The sequence below is a fragment of the Dipodomys ordii genome, unplaced genomic scaffold (genome assembly GCF_000151885.1).
Source record: "Dipodomys ordii isolate 6190 unplaced genomic scaffold, Dord_2.0 Scaffold133, whole genome shotgun sequence".
Lineage (NCBI taxonomy): Eukaryota > Metazoa > Chordata > Mammalia > Rodentia > Heteromyidae > Dipodomys > Dipodomys ordii.
Window position 1 is genome coordinate 3746289 of NW_012267349.1, and position 16507 is coordinate 3762795.

Consider the following 16507-nt stretch of genomic DNA (forward strand, 5'->3'; position numbering starts at 1 on the left):
TAGTTTTTCACCATTGAGTATAATGCTGGCTGTAGGTTTGTCATATACAGCCTTTATTGTATTGAGGAATGTTCCATGGATTCCTAATTTTTCCAAAACTACCCCATTTTTCTTAATGGCTACATAACATTCAATTTTATATAAGTACCTTAACCTGTTATCCATGCTTTGGTGGCATTCATTGGTTATTATAAATGATTTGTATTTTTTTTTAAAATTTTTTTCTTAATGACGAACTGCTACAATGATCATACTTGAGGGAAAGGTATATTGTTACTGTGAAAATGTACCTGTAGAATGTATTTGTATAATTACTAGGTTAAATGATGTGTGTAGTTTATGATAGATGCTAAATTGGTTCCTTTAGAAACTGTGAAGCTAGTTGCCAGTGGCTCACACCTATAATCCTAGCTACTGCACTCAATCCAATACTTTATCTTTTTTTTCCCCACTGTTCCAGCGGCTTCTACTCAGGGCCTGGATACTGTCCCTAAGCTTTCTTTGCTCAAGCTAGTGCTGTACCATAGCGCCACTTCCAGATTGTGGTAAGTGTCTCACTTTCCTGTCTGAGCTGCCAGGATCTCAGCCTCCTGAGTCGCTAGAATTACAGGCATGAGCCACCAGCAACCAGCAAATACCTTATCCTGTGATGAATACATAATTGGTAATTTTACCAAATATTTGTGTTGTCAGATTTATTAGTGTCTTTAAGGTGTGTGGGTCCTGATCTAGCGCATAAATCTTTTTTTCACATAAAAATCTAGTGTTCTCTCATACTTTTAAATCTAGTATGCAGGAAGGGTTCTGGCTCCTTCCCATACCTATGACTAAATTAGTCACTACTAAAGGAGACATCAGTTTCTGTCCCATCTGATTTGGCCTGCTCTCTTTGCCTTAAACTTTTTTGTCATATGTAGTTGGAGCTATGTCTACTTTGCATTTCTTTACTACCATACTATATCTAGCTTTATAATCTGCTTCAATATTCTTTCTTCTTTGTCCCAGATTTATTCTGCTCTCTCAAGTTTAATAGATGAAACTATTATCACTGTCCTACCCCAAAAAATGTTATTTGGGACTTTGAGATTGACAGCATTTTGATCTTTGTTAACTAATGTTTTTAGCCTGGTGTTTTTAGCCAGTGGCTCATCTCTATAATACTGGCTACCCAGGAGGCTGAGTTCTGAGGATCGTGGTTCAAAGCCAGCCCAGGCAGAAAAGTCTCCATGAGACTTGTCTCCATTTAACCACCCAAAAACCGGATGTGGTGCCGTGGCTCAGTTGGTAGATAATGCACACGATTCACAAATTACTTTTATGTTGGTGTGAGTGGTGCTGGACCTTGTAGTAGTTAGGATCAGGCTTAAGCTACCATGTCTGTCTCCCTGCCATTTGTTTGTGGGGTTTTTGTTGTTTGTTTTGTGCCAGTCCTGGGGCTTAATCTCAGGGCCTATGCATTGTTCCTGAGGTTTTGATTATGACTAGTGCTCTATGGCTTAAGCCAGGGTTCCACTTGCAGCTTTTTGGTGGTTAATTGGAAACAAAAATCTCTTTCCTGCCCAGGCTGGATTCAAGCCATAATCCTTAAGTCTCAGCCTCCTGAGTAGCTAGGATTACAGGTGTGAGCCACCAGTGCCCAACAGGATCTCTACTGATTGTAAAAAATGTTTTCCCAGATACTTAGAAATAATTTATGGAACAAGTAAGTTTTAACTGCTTCATAGTTAAAGATATAGGCAAAATAAATAATAGTAGCAATAGAACTTGGAATAGTCTACCTCAAGTTCAGAGCTAACACAGATAGGGAAGGAAACAGGCCAATCTCCTGAGCCCGGAAGCCCCCATTATTCAGTATTGGGAGAGCCAGGGACATAGAAGATAACAGTAGAGATGTTTGAAGCTGGGAAATAGTGGGCCAAAGGTCATCTTTTTGTAGGTTTTGGTGGTCCAGGAAGTATAAGCAGAAAATCTTGGTCCAGTTTGGTCTAGTTTGAAAAGATGATGATTCCTAATGATTTCTGTGATTTTACTAAGTTCTGTGAAACCTACTTCTCAATAAGAAACCAGAGAAGATTAGACACAGTGCATAGTACTGATTTTATTTTCTGAAAATCATGGCATTAGGCAAGGAGAAAGCTTGAGGGCAGATGACATTGTATTTCATCTGTTTCTTCAAATGAAAAGCATTTCTTTTTTCTACATTGAAAAACTCCAAAACAACATCTTTGTTAATTAAGTGGTCAGTTACTGGGCCAGTTCATTATATATACATTTCCATAAGAGCCCCTTGTCCAAATGAACTTCCAATACTGCAGATATTTCCTGTTTAATGAGGAACTCAAACTCCTTCAAAATGGCAGTCATCTCTAACAGTATAGAAGTCTTTATGAAGAAGTTCACAATGGGCAGAGTTTAGGACACAAGTTTGATGGTGACAAAGGCAGTTAAAAAAGACTAGGCTACTTCACAGAACTTGAAAAGGTAATAGTAAACTTGTCAGAAGGAAGTAATAGTACTTAATTCCTGTTGGCTTGGTTGTGTTTTCCTTTGTTTGGTGTGCTTGAAGTACTTGAATGATAGAAATGCCAAACCACAGATTCCAAGAAGCAGAAGAGAAAAGAGTACATACAGAGCTGTTTGTGCTTTTGTAGTACTGAGCCTTAACCCCAGGAAGTGCACCTCCTCTTTCACAGGGCTGATGGATGGATCAGCATCTAGGAGAGGACACAAGAGGACAGTTCATGCTCCTGTGCTGACTTAGTTATCACATTACTGTAGTCCTAAAAAAGCCCCAGGCTGGATCCCTTTCAGGCTGGAGACTATAAGGTACCTGACTCCTGCATGGACAGAGCAAGTATACTGCTATGACAAAGGTACTCCTCACCCTCATTGTGAATAGTCTCTGAAGAAGTGAATCAGTTTTACACTTTAGGTGTCTCTGTAGGCAATGCAAACGTAGTGCACATTATGGGTAATTGTTTAAATTTACATAGGGATTTCTACTTTTTCCGTCACAACAGGCACTTTCGTATCACTTTTCATCTGATCCACATAGCTGACCTGAGCACTTGATGAGTGCGTGAGATGCCACAAGAAATTAGGGGTAAGGTTGAAAGAATCTAGTTCTGTTCCTTCCTACATTGCGGTCTAGTTTCTCTGTCTAACTAGTTGTGAGTATCCCAAGGATATTTAGAGCTCTCAAAATAAATCTTGGCTAAATGAATGAAGGGCAGAGAGGAAGGTAGCAAACTAGAGGAGAATAGGCTAAAAAAGGCCTCTTATCCTTTGGTTTTGGTCCCTCCCAGAGATACCTCTTACCTTCTGGCCAATGGAGGCAAGGATGAGGTCCTGCTGCAGGATCAGGGAAACCATTGCATCGGACTACAGAAGCATAAAACTTGGCTGATGCTTTGGGGATCCTTGGCAGAGAAAGGTCAGTAAAGTTCACAAAATGCAGACCAAACCTCTCTGCAAAGCCTGTGGCCCATTCAAAGTTGTCCATCACACTCCAAACAGTGTATCCTCGAAGGTCCACCTTATCCTGCACAGCTACATAAGCAAAGGCCTCATTAGCTCTCCTTATCTCAGCAAAAACCTCTCTGCCAGGCTGCACACAGCTCTGTCCCAACTTGCAGAAAGAGTTTAGGCTGTATCCTATAAAGAGCTAGCATTTTTCCAGAAAGGTTCAGCCCTGAATGGAGTATAAGCAGACTGAGCCATCTACCCTGTAACACAGGAGATTGGTGGGGTCAAGGCATTGGCATGAAAGCAGTAGCTCTTACAAACTACTTTAACTCTAGTAGGATTTTCTGTTTCCTTAGCTAATGTGGCTTATACTCAGTCCCCTTACACTATCCCATCTGCTCTATCTCATCCAAATTGTTAAGAGGTTTAGAACCTAAGATCTCAAAATTTTGTCTGAGGAACAAAAGGACATATAGCCAGGCACCCAGCTAATTCATCCTGTCCTGTGCAGACAACAGGGAGGATTAAGGCAGGCAGAGAACTCAGGCTAGGAATTATGGTCTGGCCCTTACCCATATACCCGGGTTTGTTTGCTCAATGTATATCTAGGACCCCGGCCCCCAAGAAAGGCTTATAACTCTACAGGAGTAAAAAGCTTGTCTTTCTGTGGTGGTGGCTCAGGTTGCAGTGCTGTCCTCCTACAGACATAGGCAGTGTTTCCAACGGTAAACATAAGGGAGCAAGGGCCTCCATCTTACCTTTGAGAGCCTCGTTGATATAACTGCGGAGATAGTAGATCCTGGCAGTGTCATTGAGGTCTGATTCTCCCCGTTGAGATACTCCATTCTCTGTGACATAAATTGGAGGGTTGTTGTATTCCTCCTTCAACCAATTCAGGATCCTCCTGAAGCCAAAAGGTGTCATCTTCAGCCAGAAAGAGCCACTGTCTGGCCAAGAGCGGTCTGTAATGGAGGCAACTCCTCTACAAGTTCAAAAACCAAAGTTTAGGTCTTGTAAATCCTAGGATGCTGTTTACTCTTTAGGTTTTAATCTAAACTTAAGGGTCATACTAAAATCAGAAGAATCAGTTTGCCTCTGAATCTTCACTCCTACTCAATTCCACTCTCAATGCTGATGTAACTTTGGACTAGCCAATCAGTGTCTCCTCCATTCTTTGAGTTCCCCACCTGTTGAGAGGAGTGGTGTCACTTGTTGAGCCTCACCTTCCATGGGTTTCTGTACACAGGTGCCCTATCACAGTAATGTGAATACTCTGTACATCCTCAGTTCTCATCTTCCAATAGGATGCAAGTACTGTGATCAGAGATTGGGCCTCCAACTAGTCTATACCACAGGTGATGTCACAGCACCCATACTTGGGCCTTCTTTATTTTTTGGTGTTGCTACTGGAGCTTGAAATTAGCATTTCACTCTTGCCTGGCCCTTTCCCTCAGGTGCTCTTACTGCTTGATCCATTCTCCACTTGGGGCTTTTTGCTGGTTAATGGGATAAGGGTTTTATAGACTTATCTGCCCAGTCTAGCTTTATACCATATCGATCTCAGCTTTTTGAGTTGATAGTATTACAAGCATAAGCCATCAGTGCATGGTTTGGCGCCCTCACTTAGATGGTGACAGGCACAGTGGATGCATGCTGGTACTTAAGTGTTTTTTTTGTTTGTTTTGGGGGGGTTGGACTCAGGTCCTGGATGTCTATATCTGAGCAATTTTTTTGCTCAAGGCTAAATGCTCCACTTCCAGTTTTGTTTTTGTTTTTGGTTGGTCCTGGGGCTTGAACTCTAGACCTCTTCAACTTAAGGCTAGCACTCTACCACCTGAGCCACAGCACCACTTCCGGCCTTTTCTGTTTACATGGTGCTGAGGAATCGAACCCAGGGCCTCATGCATGGGAGGCAAGCACTCTACCACTGAGCCACCTTCCCAGCCCCCACTTCCAGTTTTTGAGTGGTATATTAGAGATGAATCTCATGGGGGGACTTTTCTGCCTGGGCAGACTTCAAACCGTGATCCTCAGATTTTAGCCTCCTGAGTAAGCTTATGGAGGTGAGCCACTGGTTCCTTGTGCTTTAAATGTCTTAAAGGCTTCGACCCCTCTCCAGCAATAGACAAGGGGAGGGGGATGGTTTCTGATAGAGAAGCAGCTACTGAGGGAGGACACAAAGCTGAGATATATCCAAAATCCTTCATCTCTAAATACAGACCAGCCATTTAAATAATTATACGACATCCTTGGGAAAAATTGTTTGCTTTTGTTAGAACCTGGTTTCTCTTAATGGAACTGAATGTGGGCCATTTCATAAGCTAGTAGAGGTTGAGAAGACTGTTTAAGCACCAGAGTATGCAGAGGGGCCTGACTCCAAGCTTGGTTTCAGGACACAGCAGTGTCTAAGAATGCTTGTTGAAGAGGAACAAAATTATGTTTGTTGTAACAAATTACAAATTTATAAAGATGTAGTTAAGGGCTGGAAGTGTGGTCTAACAATAGAGCACCTACCTTCCAATTTGCAAGGCTGGGTTCAAACCCCTGTATTGCTCCTCCCTCCTGGATAAAAAGATAAGTTCCTCATATATAACTAAGAGTTAACCACATATTATATATGAGGAATCTACATATAATAGATACAACAAATAAACTATTTGTATAATGTAATGGTTTGGCTTTTACCTTGAAGAACAACTTAATGTTACTTTGACTAGAATTGGAGAATTGAAACAAATTTGTCTGGGGAAAAGGAAAACTGCTTTCTTGAAAATGTTTCAAAACAAAGCACATCTGTCTCAAGGGAAGGTCCTTGGAAACCTTAGTGTCTTGTTATGGTCAACTTCTACAGGTTTTGCGGTCTCAGCTGACAAAGCAATCCCTGGAATATGTGGCTCCAGGATACCAGGCTCCAGGTTGTGCAGGCTCTGAGTTTAAGCTGGAATAAGGGCTCCTTCCTGTCCTTTCTAGAGATTGCTCTAGATGCCCATTTACAGACTTACCTGTCTGCATCATAGGAAGAGATGGTAGGGTGATAGTTGAGATTGTAGGCCAAGACTGTGGTGTAGTGGTTAAATCCAAAAAAGTCATAGGTGCCATTGATCCTTTCCTTCTCACTGTCTGTAAACTCAGGGAGCCTAGGTTGAAGTAACCATTAAGGGTAAAGAGTTTTAGGAAGAATTGTGCTTTGATAGAATATTAGGGGGCAGGGGTGGGGAGCACTCTGAACTCCAGGAACTAGGGGAGCTGCCAGGAAGGAAAGATTAACCTTTCAAATGGTGTGGGAAACACCTCAGACTCCTGTGCACCCAACTTCCCTTCCCTATGTCCCTTAAGACACTTTACCTGATGGCAAAATGAAACCACATTTCCCTTTTATAAATCTTCCCCCTAAGGGACTAACACATTCACATTCACACCCACACAGAGACAGTATCTTCAAACAGCCTACACATTAAACCATTTTTGTTGTTCCCTGTCCTGGGCCTTGAACTTGGTCTGGGTGCTGGCCCTGAGCTTGTGTGCCCAAGGCTAGCTCTACCACTTGAGGCACAGCTCCAATTTTTTGTTGGTTAATTGGAGATTAAGAGAATCACACTTGCCGGCACTGGTGGCTCACCCCTGTAATCCTGGCTACTCAGGAGGCTGAGATCTGAGAATCATGGTTCAAAGCTAGCCCAGGCAGGAAAGTCCATGAGATTTTTTTTTTGAGGGGGGGGTTCTCGTGAGCCTGAACTCTGGGCCTGGGTGCTGTCCCTCAGCTCTTCAACTCAAGGCGAGTGCTCTACTGCTTGAGCCACAGCTCCACTTCTGGTTTTCTAGTGGTTTATTGGAGATGAGAGTCTCACAGAGTTTCCTGCCTGGGCTGGATTTGAACCATGATCCTCAGATCTCAGCCTCCTGAGTAACTAGAATTACAGGCATGAGCCATCGATGCCTGGCTAATTTTATTTTTTATAGTACTGGAATCAAGGCCTTTAGCTTGCTAGTTAGGTGATCTACTACTTGAACTATACCTCTGGCCCTTTTTGCTTTAGTTATTTTTTAGATAGGGTATCATTTTGCCTCATGAGCTAGCTTTGGACCATGATCCTCCTACATATACCTCCTAAGTAATTAGGATTACCACTATGCCTGGCTTGTTTGTTGAGCTACAGCCTTACTAACTTTTTGCCAGGGCTGGAATTAAACTATATTGCTCTCAATCTGCCTCCTGAACAGATAGGATTACAGGTAAGAGCCAGCCACTCCTGGCCTGTGAAGAGACTTTTCTATAAAACTTGACAAACATAGCCAGGCGCTGGTGGCTCACGCCTGCAATCCTAGCTACTCAGGAGGCTGAGATCTGAGGATCACAGTTCAAAGCCAGTCTGAGCAGGAGAGACCATGAGACTCCCATCTCCAATAAACCACCAGAAAACTGGAAGTGGCTCTGTAGCTCAAGTGGTAGAGTGCTCACCTTGAGTTGAAGAGCTGAGGTACAGCGCCCAGGCCCAGAGTTCAAGCCCCACGGCCGACCAAAAAAAAAAAACTTGACAAACATGAACCAGCCACAACATGTACAAGCTCCTTTCAACCAAATCCTAACTGCACCTGCCCACAGGAAGCCCCTGGGGCTTCTTGTTTGATGCAGCCCAGTGTTGCCCTACATAAGTTTTCATACCTTCCTTTTGACCAAAAGATAATTTCTTTTTTTTGTCAGTTGTGGGGCTTGAACTCTGGGACTGGGTGCTGTCCCTGCGCCCAAGGTGAGTGCTCTACTGCTTGAGCCACAGCGCCACTTCTGGCTTTCTGGTGGTATATTGGAGATAAGAGGCTCATGGAGTTTCCTGCCCGGGCTGGCTTTGAACCTCAATCCTCAGATCTCAGCCTCCTGAGTAGCTAGGATTACAGGCATGAGCCACCGGCGCCCAGCTTCAAAAGGTCATTTCTACCAGCAAAAGCATCAAAATCTTCCTTTTCTGAGGTTGTTTTGTCAAGTGCCAGCTAAGAGTCCTTCTGTGTTCATGAAATATCCTGTATCTATCCAGTTTATCCTGATCTTGTCTTCTGAATTTCCTATTAAGAAACTAAGAAAGTCTTTTGAGCTGGTCTGTCAGCAACTAAAATCAAAACTTTGGTTATTTTTTTCCTTCTCTAAACACAAACACCTGCTCAGTTACATGGTATTTGAAGGACAAAGTACCCACCTGCTTACTGGAGACCTGAGTTGGCATAGCAGACATTTATATTTCTATTTATAGATCAGGACTGTTGGTTGAAATTGGTGTCAATGGGCTTGGGAAGGGGCTGGGAAGGTGGCTCAGTGGTAGAGCGCTTGCTTTGCATGCCTGAGGCCCTGGGTTCGATTCCTCAGCACCACATAAGCAAAAAGAAAAAAGCCGGAAGTGGCGCTGTGGCCCAAGTGGTAGAGCGCTAGCCTTGAGCTGAAGAGCTGAGGGACAGCACCCAAGCCCAGAGTTCAGGCTCCACGACCAGGGCCACCCCTCAAAAAAAAAGAAAGAAACTGGTATCAAACCCTTAAAGCTGGGCTTTTATAGGGGAGTTTGGGTAAAAGACTCATAGGCTATGTTAAAAATAATACTTGGAGCTGGGTGCTGGTGGCTCACGCCTGTAATCCTAGCTACTCAGGAGGCTGAGATCTGAGGATTGCGGTTCAAAGCCAGCCCGGGCAGGAGAAACCCTGAGACTCCTATCTCCAATAAAAACTACCAGAAAACTGGAAGTGGCGCTGTAGCTCAAGTGGTAGAGCGCTTGCCTTGAGCTGAAGAGCTGAGGGACAGCGCCCAAGCCCAGAGTTCAAGCCCTACGACCGACCAAAAAAAAAAAATAATAATAATACTTGGTCATATCTCCTGTTTATAGTCATATGAGATAGAGCTTGTATGTTGCCACAGGCCAGTGACTGTCACTTTGTACCCTTCTACACACCACACCTCGAATTTGCCAACTGGATGGTTCCTAAACCCAGTGAGAGCCAGGTGCTGGTGGCTCACCCGTGTAATCCTAGTCACTCCAGAGGTTGAGATCTGAAGATCATGGTTTGAAGCCAGCCTGGACAGACAAATCTGTGAGACTTAACCTCCAATTGACCTGCAAAATCCCACACTGGAGGTATGGCTCAAGTACCAGCTATTAGCAAAAAACACCATCTTGAGAGTTCATGTGGCATGTGAACACACACAAATTGAATTCTGGAGGCAAACAGCTTGGTTTCAAACCGCACTACATCACTCAATAACTAGATTTAATTTTGTGGGTTTTTTGTTTTTGGTCTGGTCATGGGGCCTAAACGCTGGCCTGGGCGCTGTCCTCAGCTCTTCAGCTCGAGGCTAGCACTCTAGCACTTGAGCCACAGCGCCACTTCTGGCTTTTTTCTTTTTTGCTTATGTGGTGTTGAGGAATCAAACCCAGGGCCTCATGCATGCAAGGCAAGTGCTTTACCACTGAGCCACCTTCGCAGCCCCTTAGATTTAGTTTTTGTTCCTCAGTTTACTCATCTTTTAAATAATACAAGTACCAATGGATTTTCAGTAATGCATTGGAATAAGTAAATTTCTACTTTGTTGATGGTACATTCTTGTACACAAGATATAAATATGCACAATTTACAAAACTACAAAAAATGGCTTAAGTACATTTTAAAGTAATGATAATGGTAGTAACAAAAACATTTAATTCCTCAAAAAAAATACTAATGGAAGTTTGAGAAATGTTAGTTTTCTTTTTCTTTCAGTGCAAGTACTGGGGCTTGAACTTAGGGTTCCTTAGCTTTTTTGCTCAAGGCTGCTGAACTTGAGTCACAGCTTCACTTCTAGCTTTTTGGTGGTTAAGAGAAGTCTCATGAACATTCCTGTCAAGGTTTCAAACTGTGATTACAGGCTTGAGTTACTACTGCCCAGCTAATTGCTGCTTTTTTGTTTTGTCAGCCATGGGTCTTGAACTTGGGGCCTAGGTGCTGTCCCTGAGCTTTTCAGTCAAAGCTAAGGTTAATTGGAGGTAAGAATTTCATAGACTTTCCTGCCCAGGCTAGCTTTGAATTGTGATCCTAAGATCTCAGCCTCCTGAGTAAGATTACAGGTGTGAGCCCAGTATCCAGCTGACAAAACATATATGCCTGGAGTCCCCCATGGCTATATACATTTAATGTAATGAGAGAGGATAGAATATACTGAGAGGGAGTAATGGACAGTGGGTTCTCAGATTTCCTGGCTACTTTGTTATCATGGCAATAACTTCCCTTTGCATCACACAAAATCTTCCCAGCAAGCAAAGATTATCTGCTTGAGACATACCTCTCCGCCTCTATGTTCTTACCACCTGAGCACAGGACCTTACCGAGACCTGTTGAGGCCTGCAGCCAGACTCCTTTCACTGATCCGTTTCTTCATCACCTCGTGGTAATCTCCATTCTTGAAAATAGGATGTGCAAACCAGCCTGCAATGAACTGCAAAAAGAAGTTGGGGTGGACAGTCATTACTGTTGGGCACACCAAGAGACAGCAGCCAACATCCCTGCTCCAAAGTCACTGCTTTAGAACCTCTGTTCCCTTTCTCCAACTTCTCAAAGGTAGCTGGGCTCTCCCCTGTGGCTATGCAAATACCCACAGGTCTTCCCAGCTGTATCTGCTTGGGTGCAGCAGAGCCCCTAGGGCAAGGCTGTATTCCCAGTGATTATGACTGGAGGGGAGAAACTGAATTGACCACTGACTCTGACTCTCCACAAATGCTACCTTAGGAAGATCTGACAGAAGACAGACACTAAAGCAACCAGCTGATTCCTTCTCTCACCACAGAGCAGCTGTTCTGATATTTCTCTCATCAAAGTGCCTAAAAAGAAAACATCTTGGGAGCTTTCCTGCAGCCCAGATTGGTGTATAGGCTTAAAGCCACAGGATTGGATTGCAGGGAGAATACTGAGGATTAAACCTAAGATTTTAAGCATACTACCACCGAGCCCCACAGCCACAATACTTTAATGAAGACAATGTTATCATTTTTAGGAAGATGGTACATAGCATCCAAATTTATAAAACTTGACAGGCTTTGTTGATCTCTCCAGGCTGATAACTGGAATGTAGGTGAGACCTACTCACAGGTAAGCCTTGGAGCACATATAACCATAGTAAAAGAGATTTAAATGCGCTGTAACAAATTGGAGCCCAGAGCTAATGGCTCATACCTGTTAGCCTAGCTACTAAGGAATCTAAGATCCAGAGGATTGCGTCCGGGTGCAGGAAAGTCCCGGAGACTCTTATCTCCAATAAACCACCAGAAAACCGGAAGAGGTACTGTGGCTCAAGTGGTAGAGTGCTAGCCTTAAACTGAAGAGCTGAGGGAAGGGCTGAGGCCCAGAGTTCAACTCCCATGACTGACCAAAAAAATAAGCATCAAAAAGCCAGATAGAGGTGTGGCTCAAGTAGTAGAGTGTCAGCTGAAGCAAGCTGAGGCAAACAGTTCAAACTCCAGTGCCAGCAAGCAAAGTAGCCAGGTGCTGGTGGCTCATGTCTGTAATCCTAGTTGTTTATACTTCCAAGGCAGAAAAGTCCCTGGGACTCCTCTTCTCTCCAATTAAGTAACAAAAGGCCAAAAGTGGAGGCTTGGCTCATGTGATAGAGTGCCAACTTTGAAAAAGCCAAGTGAGATTAGGCAGACCTGAGTTCAAGGCCCAGTACTCACACATACATTAATTCAGACGTTTTTGTAGATGCCTCTTGAAAGAGGTATGTCTCTCATAGTCCTGGACTGAAGTATCAGTTTCCCAACAAATGGCTCAAACTAATGATAGTACAGGCAAACATTCCCTTTTGTATTGATTTGAGGGATTAACAATACAAGATGAAACATTTACTTGGGCCACCTTTATGAAGACCTCTTAGGAAGAGTTTCACAAACCAAGATTCTTTGTGTTTCCCCAAGGAAGTCAAAGTATCAATCTGCAGACTACATAGAACCAAATGTGGGTACTAACCTGCAGGATGGAACCCTTTGCCTTTTTTGCTTTTCTCCCTTGCTAAGACATGCTTGGCCATACCTTCAGAAATACCAGCAGGAGCCAGGGCAAGAGCTATATTCTCTCCTCTCCTCCTTTCTCTCCTCTCACTCCCCTCTGCCTGACGCCTACTCTGTCCTCTGTCTTCCCTCCCCCTTTTTTGTTCAAGGCTGGCACTCTGCAATTGACTTCCAGCCTTTTGCTGTTTAAAATTGGACATAAAAGTCTCACAGATTTGTCTGCTGGGGCTGGCTTTGAACTGTGATCCTCAGATCTCAGATAGGATTACAAGTGTGAACCACTAGTGCCTCAGTTCCTGTCTTTGTTTAGACTCATGAAATTAGCAAAGTGGGCACTAACTCTCACAGAATTTAAAATCTGAAATTTAAGGAAATCTTAGTCTAGAGCAAATAAAATCACATGGTGACACAAGCAAGCATGCGTGCAGTCTAGCCAAAGCAGAGACAAAAGAGTTGGGATTAGTGTCAAACCAGTGTTCCATCCAGTGAGGACTACATGAACAAAGTATTTTTTAAGACTTAAGAGATAATCTAATCCCTTATAACTCATCACTTTCTGTCATTACACTATGAGATGAATAGGGCATCACCTAATCACCTAAGGTAAAACATCTCTCGTTCACAGATGAAAAACTTAAGGTTCACCAAACAAGTTAGGTTTTCCCAAGCTCACAAGAGCCTACATCCTAAATCTTTGATTTTCAGTCTAATTCATGACAGGAGGGGAAAACAGAATAGTTCAGAAGAAAAACAGACCTGAACATATCTCCTGGCTGCCTCCACGTCTTCCTGGTTGGAGGGGTCCCTGGGCTCAGCCCAGTCGCTGCTGATGGTAATGGAAATGATGCCACCTTGATGGGCACGGTACTTGTCATTGTACAGGTGCCAGGCCTCAGCGTGAGCCTTAATTAAGTTGTGGCCAACAATGTAGGGAGCAGTGCCAGGCCTGAAAGAGATTCCTGGAAACAGACATATGGACGTCAACAGAGAATTAATGTCCCATCTTTGTGTGGGAGACAGACCTTTTAGTTTCTTTCTCAGAGTGGGCGGCACTGGGTGGCTTGTGAGAAAGAAACTCATGTAGTTTTGGTAAGCAGCCTGCTGACACTTCTCCAAAAGAATGACTCCAGTGTCTGAAGAAAAATGCCCACAGAATAGTTTTCACCTCAGAGTTAGCATCTCAGAGCTGTGGGACCCCACTGTGGAAGTTAATGTGGAAAAACACTTGGTAGCAAATACTATGGGAGTAGCTGCCCAAAACAAAGTGCCAACCCAGCCCACGGGAGATGCACACATCACCATGGCTCTGTCCAGTGTGACACACAGTCATGAGGACTCACGAGGTAGACCAGAAGAAAAAAGCTGGACAGTCTAAGGGACAGAGACGATAAATGTCCACAGACCATTCATCAAAGCTTGGATGGCCAGGTGAGTTTTGGAATGAAATGTTTTTGTACTTTAGAAAAATATTCCATTGTATAGCCAGGCGCTGGTGGCTCATGCCTGTAATCCTAGCTACCCAGGAGGCTGAGATCTGAGGATCGCTATTCAAAGCCAGCCTGGGCAGGAAAGTCCATGAGACTCTTATCTCCCAATTACCACCAGAAAACCAGAAGTGGCGCTGTGGCTCAATGGTACAGCACTGCCCTTGAGCTGAGGGACAGTTGCATAAAACGTATTGTGCATCACCCCAGCAGGGTCCAGGTCAGCTCTCCATAGTATAAACCTGCAGCTTAATTCATGGGAGACAAGACCAGAATGTTGGTCTCAGTCAGATTTTATCTCCAGTTCATACCTATAGGATTTAGGAATTGTGACAACAGACTGTGGGCCTGTACAGACTGAAAAACTGTCCTTTCCTGTACCAATAGGCTCATAGTGTGATCTTCACCTTTCCACCTGAGGCAGAGGTAGAGCCAAGTAATAAGTCCTTGTGGTGCTGAGATACTTGATGGAAAGGGAAGCCTCTGAGCTGTGAGCAGGGGACAGGGTTTCTGAGGCTCTTCTGGGGCTATGCCAACTGAATGTCCTGCCGTTATCATAATAAGAATGCTGTGTTTTGTTCCAAAAAGCTGGTAACTCAGGCCTGGGACCTTTACCTGGAGCTGATACCCCAGTGCCATAGCCGTGGTGAGCAATGACATAGGGCTCGTTGATTGTGATCCAAAACTTCACCTTGTCCCCCAGCCTCTGGAAGATCACATCTGCATACTCTTTAAATCGATGCACAATGGTCTCATTTTCCCAGCCTCCGACATCCTGCAGTGCCTGGGGCAGGTCCCAGTGGTATAGGGTCACCTTTGACAAAGCCAGATTAACAGTTCTGTCAGTCATGCGTTCCCAGGGAAGCACTGAGCGAGATGGGCCAGCACAAATTGCTGCTAAACCTGAGAGGAGAGTATGGTTCAAGAGTTTTTTTTGTTTGTTTGTTTTTTTGAGAGTGTGTTAAGTTTCCTCTAAGAAAGGGAACTAGATGGCTGGCATTGGGATTAGGAAGAAAACCTTTTATGAACCAGATGGATTTGAGTACCAGATGGATTTGGGAACGATTAAAAAAATTAAGCTCCCCAGCTTAAATGTGCTAGGGACCGTAAATGTGCTCCCTAGCCATGTTGCCTCCTATATGTGGACTTTACCACGCCTGGTCAGGGGCCACCCTTACCTGGGGTGCAATGTTGGCCGCCAGCAGCGCATCAATGAATCTCACATAATAGTTCAGGCCCGCTTCATTGATGTATTTTGTGGTTCCATCAGGGAGAATTCGAGACCAGGAGATGGAAAAGCGATAGTGGGACACGCCTAGGTTCTGCAGGGCTACCACATCCTCAGCAATCTTGTGGTAACTGTCACAGGCCACGTCGCCAGTGTCGTCATTCCCCACTCGCAGTGGTGTGTGAGAAAACGTGTCCCAAATGCTAAGTCCTTTGCCATCTGCTCGCCATGCACCTTCAACCTCAAGACAAGACAACGAATTAGATCATTCAGTGAAGAATGCACAAGTTCCTGTGTCTCAGTGGGCAAGTCCCAAGTCAGAACATTTCTCAGCATTGTCTTCTCTGGGATCCTTTTCCAGCCAGGTCTCCCTCTAGTCATCGTCATCGTCTTTTTTTTTTATTGTTGTTGGTCATAAGGCTTGAACTCTGGGCCTGGGTGCTGTTCCTGAGCTCTTCAGCTCAAGGCTATTGCTCTACCACCTAAGCCACAGCACCACTTCCAATTTTCTGGTGGGTAATTGTAGATAAGAGTCTCATGGACTTTTCTGCCCAGGCTAGATCCTCAGATCTCAACCTCCTGGGTAGCTAGGATGACAGGTGTGAGCCACCAGTGCCCAGCCTCCCTCTGGTTTCTGAACCCATGATACACCTGCAGTACCGTTGCATCACAGTGGCTGAGCAGCTTCCCACACAAGACCTATGTGTGCTCTAGGAATTGTCTTTATTCTTGGTGTTCCATCAGTTAATACAGGAGAGTTTGGTGTGTGCCAGGTACTCAATATAGGTTGAGTGAACAATTTCATGCATCCCTGCCATCCCTAAACACACAGCCAAACATCACAAAATGCGACTTTGGAAATAATATAGCACTGTTTTTGTACCTCCCTCCTCACCTTGTACTATACCTTATGGGATAAACAGGAAAAATGTGTATCCTGGTCTTAGGCAATCTGAGGAACAAGTTACATTCAAATACGTGAACAAATATGGTGTGATAATATATGCCTGGGACAGCAAAGATGGTGCTGGCGTTCTAACCAAGGAGACACATCCAAACTTGGCTGTAAAAAATGGTATATCAGATCTAGTGCCAGTAGGAGCAGCTGCCAGACGAGTTCTGTGTGTGTGTGTGTGTGTGTGTGTGTAGGAGATGGGATGATTCAGTGATGCAAGAGCATTGAACAAATAAGAGACTTTAGAATATTAGAAGCTAGACTCCTTACCACTGGAAAAGAGATAGACATACGGAAAATGAGTTAACTAGAGTTTATTTTTTCTCTAATCTTAGGGAGTTGGGTTGGTATTGGAAGTATTGG

At 44.0% G+C, this 16507-nt stretch overlaps 1 protein-coding gene across 1 annotated transcript in view; it reads right to left on the reverse strand.

The window, feature by feature from the left end:
• Positions 1-2496: 2496 nt before the first annotated feature.
• Positions 2497-16507, reverse strand: part of Lct (lactase) — a 55121-nt gene continuing 41110 nt past the window's right edge. The window contains exons 10-17 of the mRNA XM_013030813.1: positions 15140-15430; positions 14577-14775; positions 13234-13436; positions 10804-10913; positions 6468-6602; positions 4224-4447; positions 3319-3549; positions 2497-2714 (exon numbers count right to left, since the gene is read on the reverse strand). Of these exons, the coding sequence (XP_012886267.1) occupies positions 2497-2714; positions 3319-3549; positions 4224-4447; positions 6468-6602; positions 10804-10913; positions 13234-13436; positions 14577-14775; positions 15140-15430 (1611 nt within the window). The remainder of the gene's footprint in view (positions 2715-3318; positions 3550-4223; positions 4448-6467; positions 6603-10803; positions 10914-13233; positions 13437-14576; positions 14776-15139; positions 15431-16507) is intronic.